Below are 15294 nucleotides of genomic sequence, written 5' to 3'. Positions count from 1 at the left end.
CTTTTTAAGTTATTTATCAGCTTACTACCTAAGCTTAAAAAACAGCCATAGATCATTTAGTAATGGGTCCAAAACGGAAAGCACATGGAAGGGCAGACCACCTAAGTGATGAAGAATAAAGAAGAAACATTTCAATACTGTTATTGGTTTGCTAAGAAATAATAATTTCATCAATTAGCTTAGTACTTTAGGGTTACTTTGTTTTAAATACACTTGACACTTTTTTTACAGTAAGTTTAATTTATTTAGTCTTAAGTAGCATGATCATCAAATAGATTCTTAATTTAAAAAAAGTAAATCCCACATCCCATTGGAAAATCAGATGACTGCTGGATCGTCATAATTTTTGTTTTCCCGAGTTGTTGCTGCATGAACACAGTGCATTATTTTTTACCAGTGCAGAAATGTACAGTTGTCCAAACCGTGGCCACAGCTATTTGGTTTTTACTACCTTTTCACTCAGTTTGGATATCTTGAGAACCCATCCCCAAGGAGCAGTTGCAGGTCCAAGACTGGGTAATGAGACAACCATTCCTTTCCCTCTAAGTGCTGTCCATTCAAGTTTTCTCTCATACCCAACCAAGTAAACCTGGAAAGGAACAGCATGGTTATTTTTTTTGCAAGAACAATACCAGTTTACCAATATAAAAACAGCTGAAACACAACAAAAAATATTAAATAAATTATGTTTTGTTTGTCTCCTATTTGTTTATATCATTTGAACTTAAAGGTGATGTTCTAATTAAATCTCATTAGAACTTTATGATTCAAGCATGGGAATTGTGGCAATTGGCTAAAGTACTGGTTAGAAAAGAGTAGTTAAACACTGGAAAAAGCCACCCTTGTAATACAAAGACTTATATTTTGCAAAACTTAATACACTCTAAATAACTATTGTCCCCACATATCATTGGGCTCATCCTATGTCAAACAGCTGGACCATGGCCCCCTGCTAGCTTCTGTTGGGAAAAAGTTGGTATTGTAGAAACTGACCTCACAGTGAAATTACCAAAACAAAATAGACATCAGTCAGTGACTTTAACAACCAAGATGTCTGATAGTAGTAGTAATAATAATAATAATATTTGCTTGACACCTAGGGCTCTATATATAAAACAGGGGATCAGACATTCCCTCAAACATTCCCTCGAGGGAATCCTTCAGGTCCATGTGTTTTGATGGCAATTGATTCCCACTAGGGAGTGGTTGAGGGAATGTCAGATTCCCTGTTTTATAAATAGAGCCCCTAGAGTCATTGCTCCACTGCTAAAGAGACTACCCTCTCATATGCACTTTGGAGATTGCTTTTTACTTTGAACAAAACATTTTTGCTGATCAGTGCTAAGTCAATGGCTTATGACAAAACATTTAAACTTTCAGGCTCTATAGCTAATGTTTTCACTGAACAAAATAAGAATGTGTAATGTGTACATATAAACGATTATGAAAACAGGTCACTAACCTCTGTTAGTTCCGAGGTTTTGGGTTCTCCTATAACAATTTTGCAGTTGTTGGGCCACTTCAGGAATACAGCAAACACAGCTTGTTCCTTAGGCTTGCATGTATACCTGTAGGTTACAAATTTGTTTTTAATCTGTCTATTAACATTGGTCAATTTACATAATGTAAGGGGCCTACACTGTAGCCTCGGACATTGCTAAAAGGCCAAACATAATATTCCGTGAATGTAATGCTTCAAAGAGCTGTCAAAAATGCAATCTGCTTTATACACTTCATGCTTTGTAAACTAGAAAATGTGTTTTTTTTTCAGTTAGCTAAAACTGAGGGTTTGATTTATGGCTGGAAGCACTGATTCCTCTAGTAAGAGAGTGATTCTGCACTGTAAGAGGGCAAGTAATGTTCTAGTCTAAAATGCATTCATCTTAACAGGATTTAAAACTTTTCCTGTATCAGGGAAGCTTTCGCTAACTGCAAGTTGGCCAAAAAGTCTGCAAACATGGACATACAACTATGGGCTCTGGAGATAGCATTTAGAAACTGCAAAAGTGTCAAAATAAATTAATGTCAGCCCTGGATCCAGCTCCTGAGTAACCCACATGTCCACATTAAGGTATTCTTAAGGGTTTTCTGGATGTGAACCACTAGTCTAGATTTCCTCTTTTTGTAGTGGTCAAACTATGCTGCAAAATAAAAATAAATGGTCTACATTAACACAATATATGTAAAGCACTGCAATAAGACACAAAAGCCTAATGGGGGGGGGGGGGTGAACTTCATAATTTCAGAATAGTGAGAATAAAATGCAAGACAATGCATTCCTATAATAAGCATCGTATCATAGGAAAATAAAAAAGCTGTATATTGCAGAACTGAGAAGGTCAACAACACAGTCAAAATTCAGCAGTTGCAACAACTCTACAACTGTTTGTAAAAAGACAATGCATTGTTGCTGGATAAAGCATGCAATTATTCTGTGGGTTAAGTTTTATCCAGTGCACCAATTTAGTTTCTTGCCAATAGAAAATAAGAGAATCTATTTAGGAAAGGAACAAAGAAAAACATGAGAACATGCACCACTTTTATAACAGAACAGATATTTAACAGGTTTGTTCTACTGATTTATATAGTGTGTTCCCATTCTCACCAGACTCCTGGAGTCACTGAATCATTTTGAGCTCTCCAAGGATTTGTGCTGTAAATAGCCTCTCCGTTTACTTCAAGCCATTTACCCATCTGTCTCAAGCGCTCTTCAAATACTACAGGGATCCGGCCATCATGAGTAGGACCAATGTTCATGAGCAGATTCCCACCACAAGATACAGTTTCAACTAACTCCTAAAAAGTGAGACAACAGTTATTAAACACCAATATAGTGTATTAGTAACGAAACAAAGAGGTATGAAATACAGAATTTAAAATATCACCTTTCCAAAGTTGAAAAATGTGTAGAAACAGTTAGCACTGTTGGAGCGCTGGGTTTAATTACTGTTTTTTTTTATAGGTTCTGGATCCAGGGTAATACCTCACACTGGTAGGTAAACTGGCCCCAACATATTCACCCTACAGTATATGTGTTATTACTGTGGTGATTGAAAGCTCCTTTGTGGTAGTAGGTGATTTAAAAGTTTCTTTTGCTAGCGCCTTGTTCTGTCACTTTCAATCCCAGTGGCATGAAGACAAACCAAGAGTGCAAATCTGTTGAAAAGGTTCCAATTACTTTTGTTATATCTAAAACTAAGTTTTGTAGTACATTTTTTTTGCAATACATATATCCATATTCACAAAAGTCTATTACATGCTAGTTTTCTTTAATTTTCTAATTTCTAGATCAAACTATATAGTATGTGTACTATAATAAATATTTTAATAGGAAAGGAGTAAAAGATAATTGCTTTTGCTTCTCAAAATATTGTTAGCTTTTGCCTGAATTTGTAGGTGTGTATTGAGTCAAGCAATTTGAATTGGTATTTTGGAAAAATATGATAAGTAAAGATTTTAAATATTTATGTGGAGAAAAGAACACTTCCATACTAATGCACTGATTTTATTTGGAATATGACATTAAATACCGTATATACCCGAGTATACAGTTAAGTCCATAAATATTGGACATAGACAACTTTTTTCTAATTTTGGTACTGTACCACAATTAATTATAAATGAAACAACTCAGATGCAGTTGAACTGCAGACTTTCAGCTTTAATTCTGTGGGTTGAACAAAAAAGATTGCATAAAAATGTGAGGAAATAAAGCCTTTTTTTTTTTTTTTTTTACACAATCACTTCATTTCCAGGTAATTAGACAATTGACTCAAAGGCTATTTCATTGTTATGTCATTATCAATTAGGCAGATAAAAGGCCTGGAGTTGATTTGAGGGAGGGTGCTTGTATGTGGAAGATTTTGCTGTGAACAGACAACATGCGGTCAAAGGAGCTCTCTATGCAGGTGAAACAAGCCATCCTTAAGCTGCAAAAACAGAAAAAACCTATCCGAGAAATTGTTACAATATTAAGAGTGGCAAAATCTACAGTTTGGTACATTATGAGAAAGAAACAAAGCACTGGTGAACTCGGCAACGCCAAAAGACCTGGGCGTCCACGGAAGACAACAGTGGTGGATGATCGCAGATTCATTTCCATGGTGAAGAGAAACCCCTTCACAATAGCCAACCAAGTGAACAACACTCTCCAGGAAGTAGGCGTATGGATATCCAAGTCTACCATAAAGAGAAGACTGCATGAAAATAAATACAGAGGGTGCACTGCAAAGTGCAAGCCACTCATAAGCCTCAAGAAGAGAAAGGCTAGATTTGGACTTTGCTCAGAAACATCTAAGAAAGCCAGCACAGTTCTGGAAAAACATTGTTTGGACAGATCAACCTTTACCAGAATGATGGCAAGAAAAAAGTATGGGTAAGGCGTGGAACAACTCATGATCCAAAACATTCCACATCATCTGTAAAACATGTCAGAGGCAGTGTGATGGCTTGGGCGTGCATGGCTGCCAGTGATACTGGGACACTAGTGTTTATCAATGATGTGACAGGACAGAAGCAGCCAAATGAATTCTAAGGTGTTCAGAGACATACTGTCTGCTCAAATCCAGCTAAATGCAGTCACATTGATTGAGAGATGTTTCATAATACAGATGGACAATGACCCAATACATACAGCCAAAGCAACTCAGGAGTTTATTAAAACAAAAAAGTGGAATATTCTTGGATGGCCAAGTCAGTCACCTGATCTGAACCCAATTGAGCATGCATTTCACTTGTTGAAGACTAAACTTTGGGCAGAAAGGCCCACAAACAAACAGCAACTGAAAGCCGTGGCAGTAAAGGCCTGGCGGAGCATTAAAAAGGAGGAAACCTAGCATCTGGTGATGTCCATGAGTTCAAGACTACAGGCTGTCATTACCAGCAAAGGGTTTTCAACCAAGTATTAGAAATTACCATTTTATTTTCAGCTTTTTAATTTGTCCAATCACTTTTCAGCCCCTGAAATGAAGTGATTGTGTTAAAAAAAAAAAAGGCTTTAGTTCCTCACATTTTTATGCAATCTTTTTGTTCAACGCACTGAATAAAAGCAGAAAGTCTGCAGTTCAACTGCATCTGAGTTGTTTTATTTAAAATTAATTGTGGTAACATACAGAACCAAAATTAGAAAAAGTTGTCTCTGTCCAAATATTTATGGACCCAAAGTGTGCTGAAAAAGTCACCCTCGGCTTATACTCCAGTCAGGTGCATGGGTCCCTCCAGAAAAGTACCCTCTGCCAGCCCCGATTCCCGCTCCTGCCGATCCGGCCTAATCCCGGCCGGCGGGGGTCGGCAACCCACTGTTCCGAAGTCTCCTTGTTGTGGCTCCTTTCCCTATTTACCGCGGCCGGCGTTAACACCTCTGCCGCCAGGGTAAGGGGACACTCCCTCTCCTCTGTATGCATTGCGGAGGAGAGGGATTTCCCTTCAGGGGGCGTTCTTAGTGGGGCCGGAGCCATCAGCGCGCCAATCGAGAGAGTCCCTCGCTGATAGGAGTCCCGTGTTCCCAAGTGCTTACATGTGGGACACGGGACTAGATGCAAAAGCATTAACAGAGAGCCAGGAAAAAAAGAATTAAAGTAAGTTTAAAAGTTAGTTATATCTAATGATGCATAATTTATCAGATGAACAATATATGATTAGTAACTAATCATATAATAATGATTAGTTACTAATCGTATATTATTCATCTGGTAAATTATTATTACCACACAGTATTTTTATAGCGCCATCATATTACGCAGCGCTGTACAAAGTCGATAGTCATGTAACTAACTGTCCCTCAAAGAGGCTCACAATCTAATGTCCCTACCATAGTCATATGTCATTAATGTAGTCTAAGGTCAATTTTTTGGGGGAAGCCAATTAAGTTAACAAAATAAACAAGTGAACCTTACTTGCAGGACTGAAACTTGCCACTATCTGCAGCTTTTCCCACCCTCGGCTTTTGCTCGAGTCAATCAGTTTTTCCTGTTTTACAAGGTAAAAATAGGTACCTCGGCTTATAATCGGATTGACTTACACTCGAGTATATACGGTATGTAACATAGCCCACATGGCCTTCTTACTGACTCAACAGAGTTGCAGAATATTTGTGACAACTCACCTGTACCAGCTCTTCAATGGTCAGCATTTCAGAGATTAAAGCATTTCTCCTGTATCCCCAGGAACGTTGGTCAATGGTCATGCAGTTCTCCCATTTGTGAGGTAGCAGATGCCCAGGATTGTAACGATCACTACATGTGTAAAACCCACCATGTTTACAAATGCAGTCATATCCCCATCGGTCATTGGTTACAACTATGTCACGAACCGGGCTGCATTAATAAATTATAAATATGGTTAAGACATGTTCCAAGGTTACAACATAGGAGAATTGACAACTATAACGAACAGAATGCTGTGCATTGCTTTCTTTACACTCTAATATTCAGTGACAGATATTGTGATTTTGTGGATGCCTGGAGTTATTTGTAATTGCAAATTACCAGGACTAAACACTAACACAGTGAGGATGGGAGAAGGTTACTAGCCCATTGTAAGATCAAACACAGACTTTACACAAGGCTTAGACCTACTGCTTAGATAAGAGGCAAAATGAGGAAAACGTTTGTGGAGGGGAGAGTTACCCTTTATACAACCTGTCACTTTGTCCTGAATAAGCAAGCATTAAACATTTTTGCAGAAGGAAGCAGGCAAGGATTAGGTAAGCTTGCAGTGGTGGAGAAGGGGAACGCAGTGAGTATAGGGGGTAAACTTTTGTATAAAAGTTTATATAAAAGACTTTTATCAGCAAGCATTTGTTATACACAGACCAGGACCTCAGCTGTCATTGTTCCAATGGCAGGTGAGCGTAGGGACAGCAGGGGAGGACTTGTGAAATGTATTCCTGTCCCAAAGCCTGTTTAGTATTTTTATAGTTCATTTCCACTTATTTTATATAGTATATCTGTAAAGCTATTAATGATAGCAGGGGTATTGCTCTATTGTTTATACAGTGCTGAGGGTCTAATCCCTTAAGTATTAGGCATATAATCTTTAAAAAATTTCATTGGTGGTATTCTTTTTACAATATCTTCTTAACAAGTTCTGGAAATTGGTTGTGATACACACATCTAAAAAAAACTTAGTTGAAGGTTACAAGGTGTGTAGGGTGTCCAAACTTCCCTGCTGCTGTATGCCCATAACACTTTATGGCAAGTGTAGACATACCAGTTTTTACAGCTGCTTCTGTCAAAAAGACCCTCCATCATAGTATTTAGTGTGGCTACATACAATACTTTGCAACTATTTGATTCAGTTATCTGCAGATAAAAATGATGAAATTCAATTTGTATTTGATGTTAGGTTACTTTACCAACAAGTAGGAGAAAACATTTTTTGTATTTAATTAACTAATAAACCTTAGTTTACCCTAATTAGCCCTAATTACCTCTTCCTTCCCCTTCTCTCCTCAACTTTCACTGTCATACATACCGGTATATTTAATAAGTAACTATATCTTTATATCTGCATATATACAGTGACAAAATTACATGCCTGTAGGAGGAATGTAAAAATTGCTCTGGTTCATAGAGGATGTACAGAGGTCAGAACTTTTTTTAAGATACTGATCCTCCTCTTTGGCTTTACACATGGCAAACATGGGTTTTTATATTATCCCCCAAAATTTCATGTTTTTGTTAAACAGTATTTTCTTGTGTATTTCACCTAAGCCTACATCCCCCATTTTCTCATTTGTGTGCTTTCCTTCTTAAAGATCTTGTGTTTTGTATGCATCAGCCTGTAACCGTTAAACTTTTTCATGAATCATTCTCATATGTATGTTTTCAAACTATTATCCTTTTCTTTACTTCCTTCCAACATATCTTCTTGTACATCATTTATTTGTTCCTCTTTTTTGTCATTTACTTTGCCCTGTACTTCTGCCATAATGTGCAAATATACAGTTCATATTCTAGATAAAATTGCATTATCCCTCCATTTCTATTTCCTTCCTTTTTCCTTATTGTCTGAAAATAAATAATTTTAAGGAAGGTGGGATGAAGGAAGGAAGAGTAAAAATAAGTGGAATTTCACAGCTACTGTTTATGGAGCTCTAACATGATAGAGAGTACCATAAAGGGCACACAACTGCCTCCATGAGCATGTACTGTTAGCTGTTATAATAAGAAATATGTAAAAACAATCACCAAAATCTCATATGAGCTTTAACATTTCTGTTATACATATCTGCAGGTTTCATTAACTAAACACACAATACCACTAGCAAGGTTCTCCCTTCTGTGTCCCAATTGTGCTCAAGCTGCATTATCCTACCACACTCTAAACTCATAAAATAATGATGCATTATATGATTTAAATAATTGTCATCATACCTTTCATTATAGAGCCAAGCCAAAAATCCTGTACTGTTCCAGTATGTGTCTGGGGCATCACCATCTCCATCTGACCACAGAATTTCTGGCTTGTATTTCATCACAATTTCATACAGTTCAGGCAAGGTCTTAGTGTTTGGAAAAGCATGTGTTTTAAAATAATTATTTTTATCAGAAAGGAAAAGAGGGTGGAACCACTCAAACAGAGAATGATAGAGTCCAAAATGCAAGTCTGTGTTATTTCTAATGGCCTCAGCAAGTTCCCCAACAAGGTCTCGCTTTGATCCCACATCCACAGAATTCCAGTTCCATGAAAATTTTGAGCCCCACAAAGTGTAACCTAGGAGAAGATATATGCTTGTGAATGACAATTTGTGAAATGCTATAGTCAACACTGTCACTATGTGGCTACATCCATGTATGATTGCTTTTGTCTTCCCCCCCCCCACATAATGAGCTTGGGGTATGCAATGTCTACATGTGTTAGATATAGTTAGCTAGGTTGGAAAAAAAACATAAGTCAAGACACATAAGCTGCAAAAACATAAGCTGCATACACACGTGCAACTATAGTCGTTGGAAAGGATCTTTCACAATCCTTTCCAACGACTAAGCACTGCACGATGCATGAACAGTGCTGTACATACAGCATTGTTCTGCTACATGCAGAAGGGAGGGGGAGAACGACAGAGCAGCACCCCGCTGTGCGCTGTTCCCCTTTCTTTGCATTAGGATCGTTCATCGTCCGTGGATCCGCCAGGACGGTCGTTCGGACAACGGGCGCTGTACACACGCCAGATTCTCGTCTGATATCGGCCCCAAGCTGAATATCGGGCGAGAACCATTGGACGTGTGTACGTAGCTTAAGGGAATAAACATATCCCAGATAAAACCTTATAGACAAAGTTATCCATGAATATTCACATGTGAGCACTCAGTGTGTTTTTTATGCAGTTGAGGAGCTATAGATCCTCATGAAAAAAAAGTATTAGCTGAAAACAGCAACAAGCAGGATTGTCTCTTTTAAAAAATCAGCTTTATTGAGATATGCCATCATATCAAGGAGACATGAAAAACATGCATATAGGGAAATTACAGAACTGTAAAGGGAGAAATGTTCAAAGAAGAAAAACCTCCCTCTAGCCAGCAAAATGCCAAAAAATTATGAAGAGGATTTTGGAAACTAGACAAAGGACCCGGCTGGTAATACAACATTATTAGGCTTAAGAAACATGAAATATCTATATAGAGAATAAGATAGAAGCACAATGGAGCTGGAGCTGTGCATTCACAAACTAAATAAAGATAAAAAGTTTCCTAATCCACAAATGTGTGTAACTGTATTTAAACAAGCATATTCTTGTGTGAGGCATTACTAATGTTAGGAGACAAAGACTCAATGGGGGGGGGGGCAAAAGACTGGAATGAAATGTGTCACTGGCTTCCATCCAATTGGTTCATATTTTTTTATTTCTTGGAGGTACTTTGAGAATAAAAAAAAAAAAATGAAAAATGCTGATTTAAACACCGCATTGTACCCAGGTTTAGACACAGCAAACATTTAGGGATATCTTTAGTGCTTAGATGAGCAAATACAGAATGTCTTCAGGTGCCAACAGCTTGCATTTGAGTTCCATCTCAGGAGAACCCAACACAGTGACATAGCACATAGCTACAATAGCTAGCTTAATTTGTATTTAGACATAAATGAATTCACTGTAAGTGTATATGGAATTATTGTTAAATAATAAGAAACATTATTTATCCTCAGATTTACCTTCATGGTGTTTGGAAGTAAGGACAACATACTTGGCTCCTGATGCCTTCAATGTGTTTGCCCACTGCTCTGGGTCATAAAACTCTGCTGTGAACTGAGGCCCAAAGTCTTCATACCGGAAGCCAGGGGGGTAATTTTTATTCATAAAATTAACATAAGGCTGCAACTTTCTTCCGTCCAAATACCACCTGGAAAAGATCAGAAGCAAAAATGCAAAATTACTTTATTATTACAAAATTATACTTAAAATACAAACATTCTATTCACAAGCAACACAGAAATATTTATTTTATGGGATCTAATATCATACGCTTAATGGGAAGTTACTTTGAAGTAAAACTTGAAACTTTATTTACATACAGCGGGAAAAATAAGTATTGAACACATCAACGTTGTTCACCAGATGTTGGTAACTGCAAGTAATCCACACACAAGAAATGAAAACAAATAGGTCCATAAATTAGGCTATGTGTAATAACCTTGAATGGCACGGCAAATGAAAGCAGGAAGAAAAGGAGGTGCAAAAAGGCATGGACTGTATGTGTGGGTTACTTGGGCTGTTACCGACATCAGAGAAAAATGTTGACGCGTTCAATACTAATTTCCTCCACTATAATATATGTATACATTTTCACCATGACAATACTTTTTATACTCCATTCTTTTCCTAAATAAAGGGCATATTTTTGTTCAGACATCATCCAAGGTCAGCCCCTACATCTGTGACTGGCACATTGATATCCTTGTGCCCAACAGTAACGCTATGTTCAGGCTAGCATTAGGGTTACAGTGCCGTTTCCGCTTCCTTGTAGCCCTGAGCTGCTTCCTGTAATGAGACACTGCAAGCAGCATCCTTCCCACAGACAATAAATAAGGGTAGGAGTGATCGGTTCAGTACTGTTGGCTGCATTGTAAAATGTTCCAATGCTGGTTTGTCCAGAAACCAAATCATCAGTATAGGTGGCCGAGCGGCTGGTGAGGTGCCACCAGAAGCTGCACAGGAATTCCACTTCTTGCTAATAGTTTGAGCCTAACCCAGCCAAATAATTATCAAATCATTTCAAAACATTGCATCAAAAAGCATACCCTCATCAGATTACAGTGTTACAGCACCAATCACCCCCGAAGCAACGGTGCATGGCCAGCTTTATTTAGTTTGCTCTTGGCTTCATCTTGAAGTACCAGGAGCAGACTAAAGCTGAACATACTCTAAATAATTTTACTCAATTTGGGAAAGATCTAAAAAAAAAACCACATAATCTGAGTAAAACCAATAAATAAACTTGATGTTCTTGATCATTATTTGACAGCCACTTTCATCGTATTAGGAGGACTAAGGGCACAAGAAGTTCTAACGTAGGGGCCTAACAACCACCAAGCAATAGGAGCTCTTCCCAGGGTTTACTATACCAACACACCTTTGCCCATTACTATAATTAACATTGGGGTATGCTACTATTGGCTGATAGTTGTGCGGGGGTGTTCACAGGGGAAGGTCAACACCACTGAGGCAATATCAATGGCAGCTAGAAATTTTAATAATGGACAGAAAAAGTTATGAGTTTCTCACCCGACTACTTCACAAATGAAAACTGTCAGATGGCTATGAGCAGAGGTAAAACATGGCCATAATATGAACATTTATAAAAGTAATATAGTATACATGTATACATTTATGTTTTGGCAGGAAAAACAGTTATTATTTTAGGACAAGGGAGAAGGATTTAGGGAAGGGTGCAAAAAGATGAAGATAGACTTTGGTTTGGTTGGGGATCCACTAATTTATTTGCCATAGTTCCTTAAACATTCTTGATTATAAAAAAAAAAGCAGAATTTTCCTTTGTAAGTTTATGTTGGCACTAGCACCCAAATTCTCCCAAGCACTCTGTGGTCAGGGGTCATAAAGGATGCAGCCAATCAATAGGCAGTGGTGGGTCTGGCACTGAGGGTTTCAGTAATTCTATAGGCTAGGACAGTGGACAGGTCCCCACGGATTGGTCCAGTACAGGTGTAGGCAAAGCACAGTCTGACCTTACAACAATTACCCAGGAAGCACCCTGTGGTTTGGGAAGGGCAGGCTGCTGTCAGATCAGTAGGCAATGTATAGAAACTGCTCGGTCTATGAAATAGATTTCCACACAGAGGTTATTATTTCAGGGGAGCCATATTATTGCTATTAAGCGTTAGAGTTTACAAACACTCCAATGACTGAGAACACAAACATCAGGCAGCGTATCCAGGTATTCCCCAGTCCTGCCCTGTTGTCAGTGTCCCTCCCTGCATACAGAACACAATACCCAGTCTACACAGCCCTCCCCCCTTGCCATCCAGCTGCTCACCAGAACCACTCGCTGCCAAAACTTGGGACAGAAAACACCCCCCAGTGGATGAAAATCCCGAACTTGACGTCATCGAACCATTCCGGGATGGGTCTGGAATCCAGCGACTCCCAGGTGGGCTCATAGGTGACTCGGGCATCCCCGACCTGCACGGACAGCAGCAGCGAGGCAGCCAGCAGAGGGAGCGCTCCGTCCATTGCCCACAGCGCCCAGCACTGGCCGCTCTTCTTCCTGGACTGTCACGTGACTGAGAGCGGCGGCGTGCGGATGTTTGGTGTCACCTTACACGGAGCCCTCCTGGTCACAGGACTGCGCTCAGCTTCCTGGAGTGTTTATCCAGGGAGGGGCCCGGCCGTGACAATTTGAGGATACAACTACTCCTATTTCCTAATATTAATCATTGCCATTATTTGTGTACTTACCATGAACCAGAACAATGAATATTTCAGCCATGCACCTACTGCTTTGGCAGTAGTGCCCATTCAGGTTGGGTTCACATGTGTGGTAACCTATTGTAAGGAGTATAATTTTGCTGAGTTTGGAATTTAAGTTGTTTTTGTGTTTTTTGCAGATAATTGAGTTGTGTCGAAACTAGTTAAATCCTCCTTATCAGTAGGTCAATATTTGCTCCATCCTTACCTTAAAATATCTTGCTCAGCAAAGTTTTTAATTAAGTTTCTTGTTATTGACTAATTACTAAGTGTCTTCCACCTTATTGTCTGACTATATAAACTGTGATGTGATAATAAAGTTTTGAGAAGTGATATAACTACATGCTTGAGCTGCTTGTGTGTTAATCACTGCTCCCAACGCGTCAAACAGAGGTGACAATAGAGAGGGAAATATTGATCTGGGATCAGCGAAAAATCGCCTTAACACCTACCTGTGTTATATCACATATTGGCATGTGCTGCACTAAGGTCGGCTATTCTTTTACTTTAACACACCAAAAAAGTGCACAAAATGCATGGTAGTGCGGTATTGTGGTGACTTAGCTCAGCGGTCGCCAACCAGTGGTCCACGAAAAAATTTGGACATTTTACATTTTTATGTTTTATTAATAATAAAACAAAATATTCTAATAAATTATATTCTGAATGACAATTTTCACCTTTATAGTGCACAAAATTTACAAACTGTACTAGAGACAGAAAAACAGCGTGACATCAGTGTGGTCTGAAGATGTATGAGGCAATTATTGCCGAGCTGTACGCTTCATTAATGTTTCCACCATTTCAACAGTCCCCCCGCTCTGCTAATACCGATTCTCATCCGATTGTTTTATTTGTTAATTTCTCAGATGCTTTTTAAGGTAAGTATGGCCTTAACTGTATTTTCTTTAACTGTTATATTTAATGGCATCAAATAGTTTGACTTTGATAGCTATAATTTCTTGTTTGGTCTTAGATTTGAATGAAATAAATCCATAATGAGTGAGAAAAAGCAAACTAATATTTTTCATTTCTTTAGTAATACCGAAGATAATGCAACTAATGATAAAAGTAACAATAGTAATACTTCACTTAACCGTGAGCAGATCAATGAACCAGAGCCTCCACAGTCCTCATCAGGCACCATTAGGAAGATCATTATTTTACAAATGTATTTAGCTTTTTGAAAAAATTCATATTAATGGTCCGAGGGATTTAAAATTATGAATTTAGTGGTCTGTGAGGTCCTAAAGGTTGGTGACCACTGTTCTATGCAGTGTATGATGCTCCTGTATGTAACGTTTACTAGGAACGTTTTTTCACAAACCCTTTTTACTGGTTTGCTTACAGTCTTAACAATCAGATATACTGGACACATTTCAATATTCTATAAACATCCACTATCACAACCTGCTAATTAGAATGAGCTCTAAGGCTATGTGCAATAATTGTCGTTTGAAAGGATCTCTCACGATCATTTCCAACGACTGCAAGAACGTGTATTGTATATACAGCCCCATTCTGCTCTATGGAGAGGGGAGTACGATGGAGCGGCACCCTGCTGCACTCTCTCCCCCTTCACTTCCATTATGATTGTTCGTAGTCCATCGTCCGTGGATCGGTCAGGGCGGTCATTCAGACGATAGACGAGCGATGTACACATGTAGGATTCTCGTCTGATATCGGCCCTGAGGCGATTATCAGACGGGAACAATTGCATGTGTGTACCTAGCCTAAGGCAGCGTATACAGTGGTAATTTCTGTCACTGGAAACAACCTGTCATAATCATTCACAGCAACAAATGTACACACAGTTCTGTTCTATGAAAAGGGGAGAATGAGCGAACGGCACCCCATTGTGCTCCTATCCATTATTATTAATATTATTATTAAACAGGATTTATATAGCGTCAACATATTACGCAGCCCTGTACATTAAATAGGGTTGCAAATGACAAACAGATACAGACAGTAGCATAGGGGGAGGAGAGTACCCTGCCCCGAAGAGCTTACATTGACATATATTCTTGCCCATGAATCATCTCACGTGTGTAAGCCCTACATGTGTATGAAACATACTTATGAAATCAGTATTGCAGTATGAAAGCCTACAGACTGCAGTGTTAATTTCTTTGTAAATATGATGGATCTATGGCTACTGCTTTTCCAGTGAATGTAGACTTTCTAAAATACTTTCTAAAAAAAGTATTTAGATTCTTACTCAATTTGGTAATCTACAAACATGTTCTCAGTTAGTGATGTTGATTTGCTAAAATATATAGTTTACTTACCTAGCAAAGTGAACTTTTCATTTGCATTTACCTAATGAATGACAAGAAGCTCAGTTGACTTTTAAGCCAAATTTTAACAAA

At 38.5% G+C, this 15294-nt stretch overlaps 1 protein-coding gene and 1 long non-coding RNA gene across 2 annotated transcripts; one reads left to right on the top strand and one right to left on the bottom strand.

Annotated features, from left to right (window-relative positions):
• Positions 1 to 220: 220 nt before the first annotated feature.
• FUCA2 (alpha-L-fucosidase 2) lies at positions 221 to 12688 on the bottom strand. The gene is made up of 7 exons (XM_072409014.1): positions 12492 to 12688; positions 10153 to 10340; positions 8376 to 8715; positions 6104 to 6314; positions 2606 to 2796; positions 1463 to 1568; positions 221 to 589 (listed from the first exon to the last, which is right to left on the bottom strand). The coding sequence occupies exons 1-7, from the start codon at positions 12686 to 12688 to the stop codon at positions 434 to 436; spliced, it is 1389 nt and encodes a 462-aa protein (XP_072265115.1). The 3' UTR covers positions 221 to 433.
• Positions 2774 to 10271, top strand: LOC140329012 (uncharacterized). Its single transcript, XR_011920383.1, has 3 exons — positions 2774 to 2857; positions 2963 to 2992; positions 10147 to 10271. It is a non-coding gene; the product is annotated as an uncharacterized lncRNA (long non-coding RNA).
• Positions 12689 to 15294: the final 2606 nt, after the last annotated feature.

Source organism: Pyxicephalus adspersus, chromosome 4 (genome assembly GCF_032062135.1).
Source record: "Pyxicephalus adspersus chromosome 4, UCB_Pads_2.0, whole genome shotgun sequence".
NCBI classification, from domain to species: domain Eukaryota; kingdom Metazoa; phylum Chordata; class Amphibia; order Anura; family Pyxicephalidae; genus Pyxicephalus; species Pyxicephalus adspersus.
The sequence above is the reverse complement of the archived record's forward strand: the minus strand, read 5'-3'. Positions and strand labels throughout refer to the sequence as shown.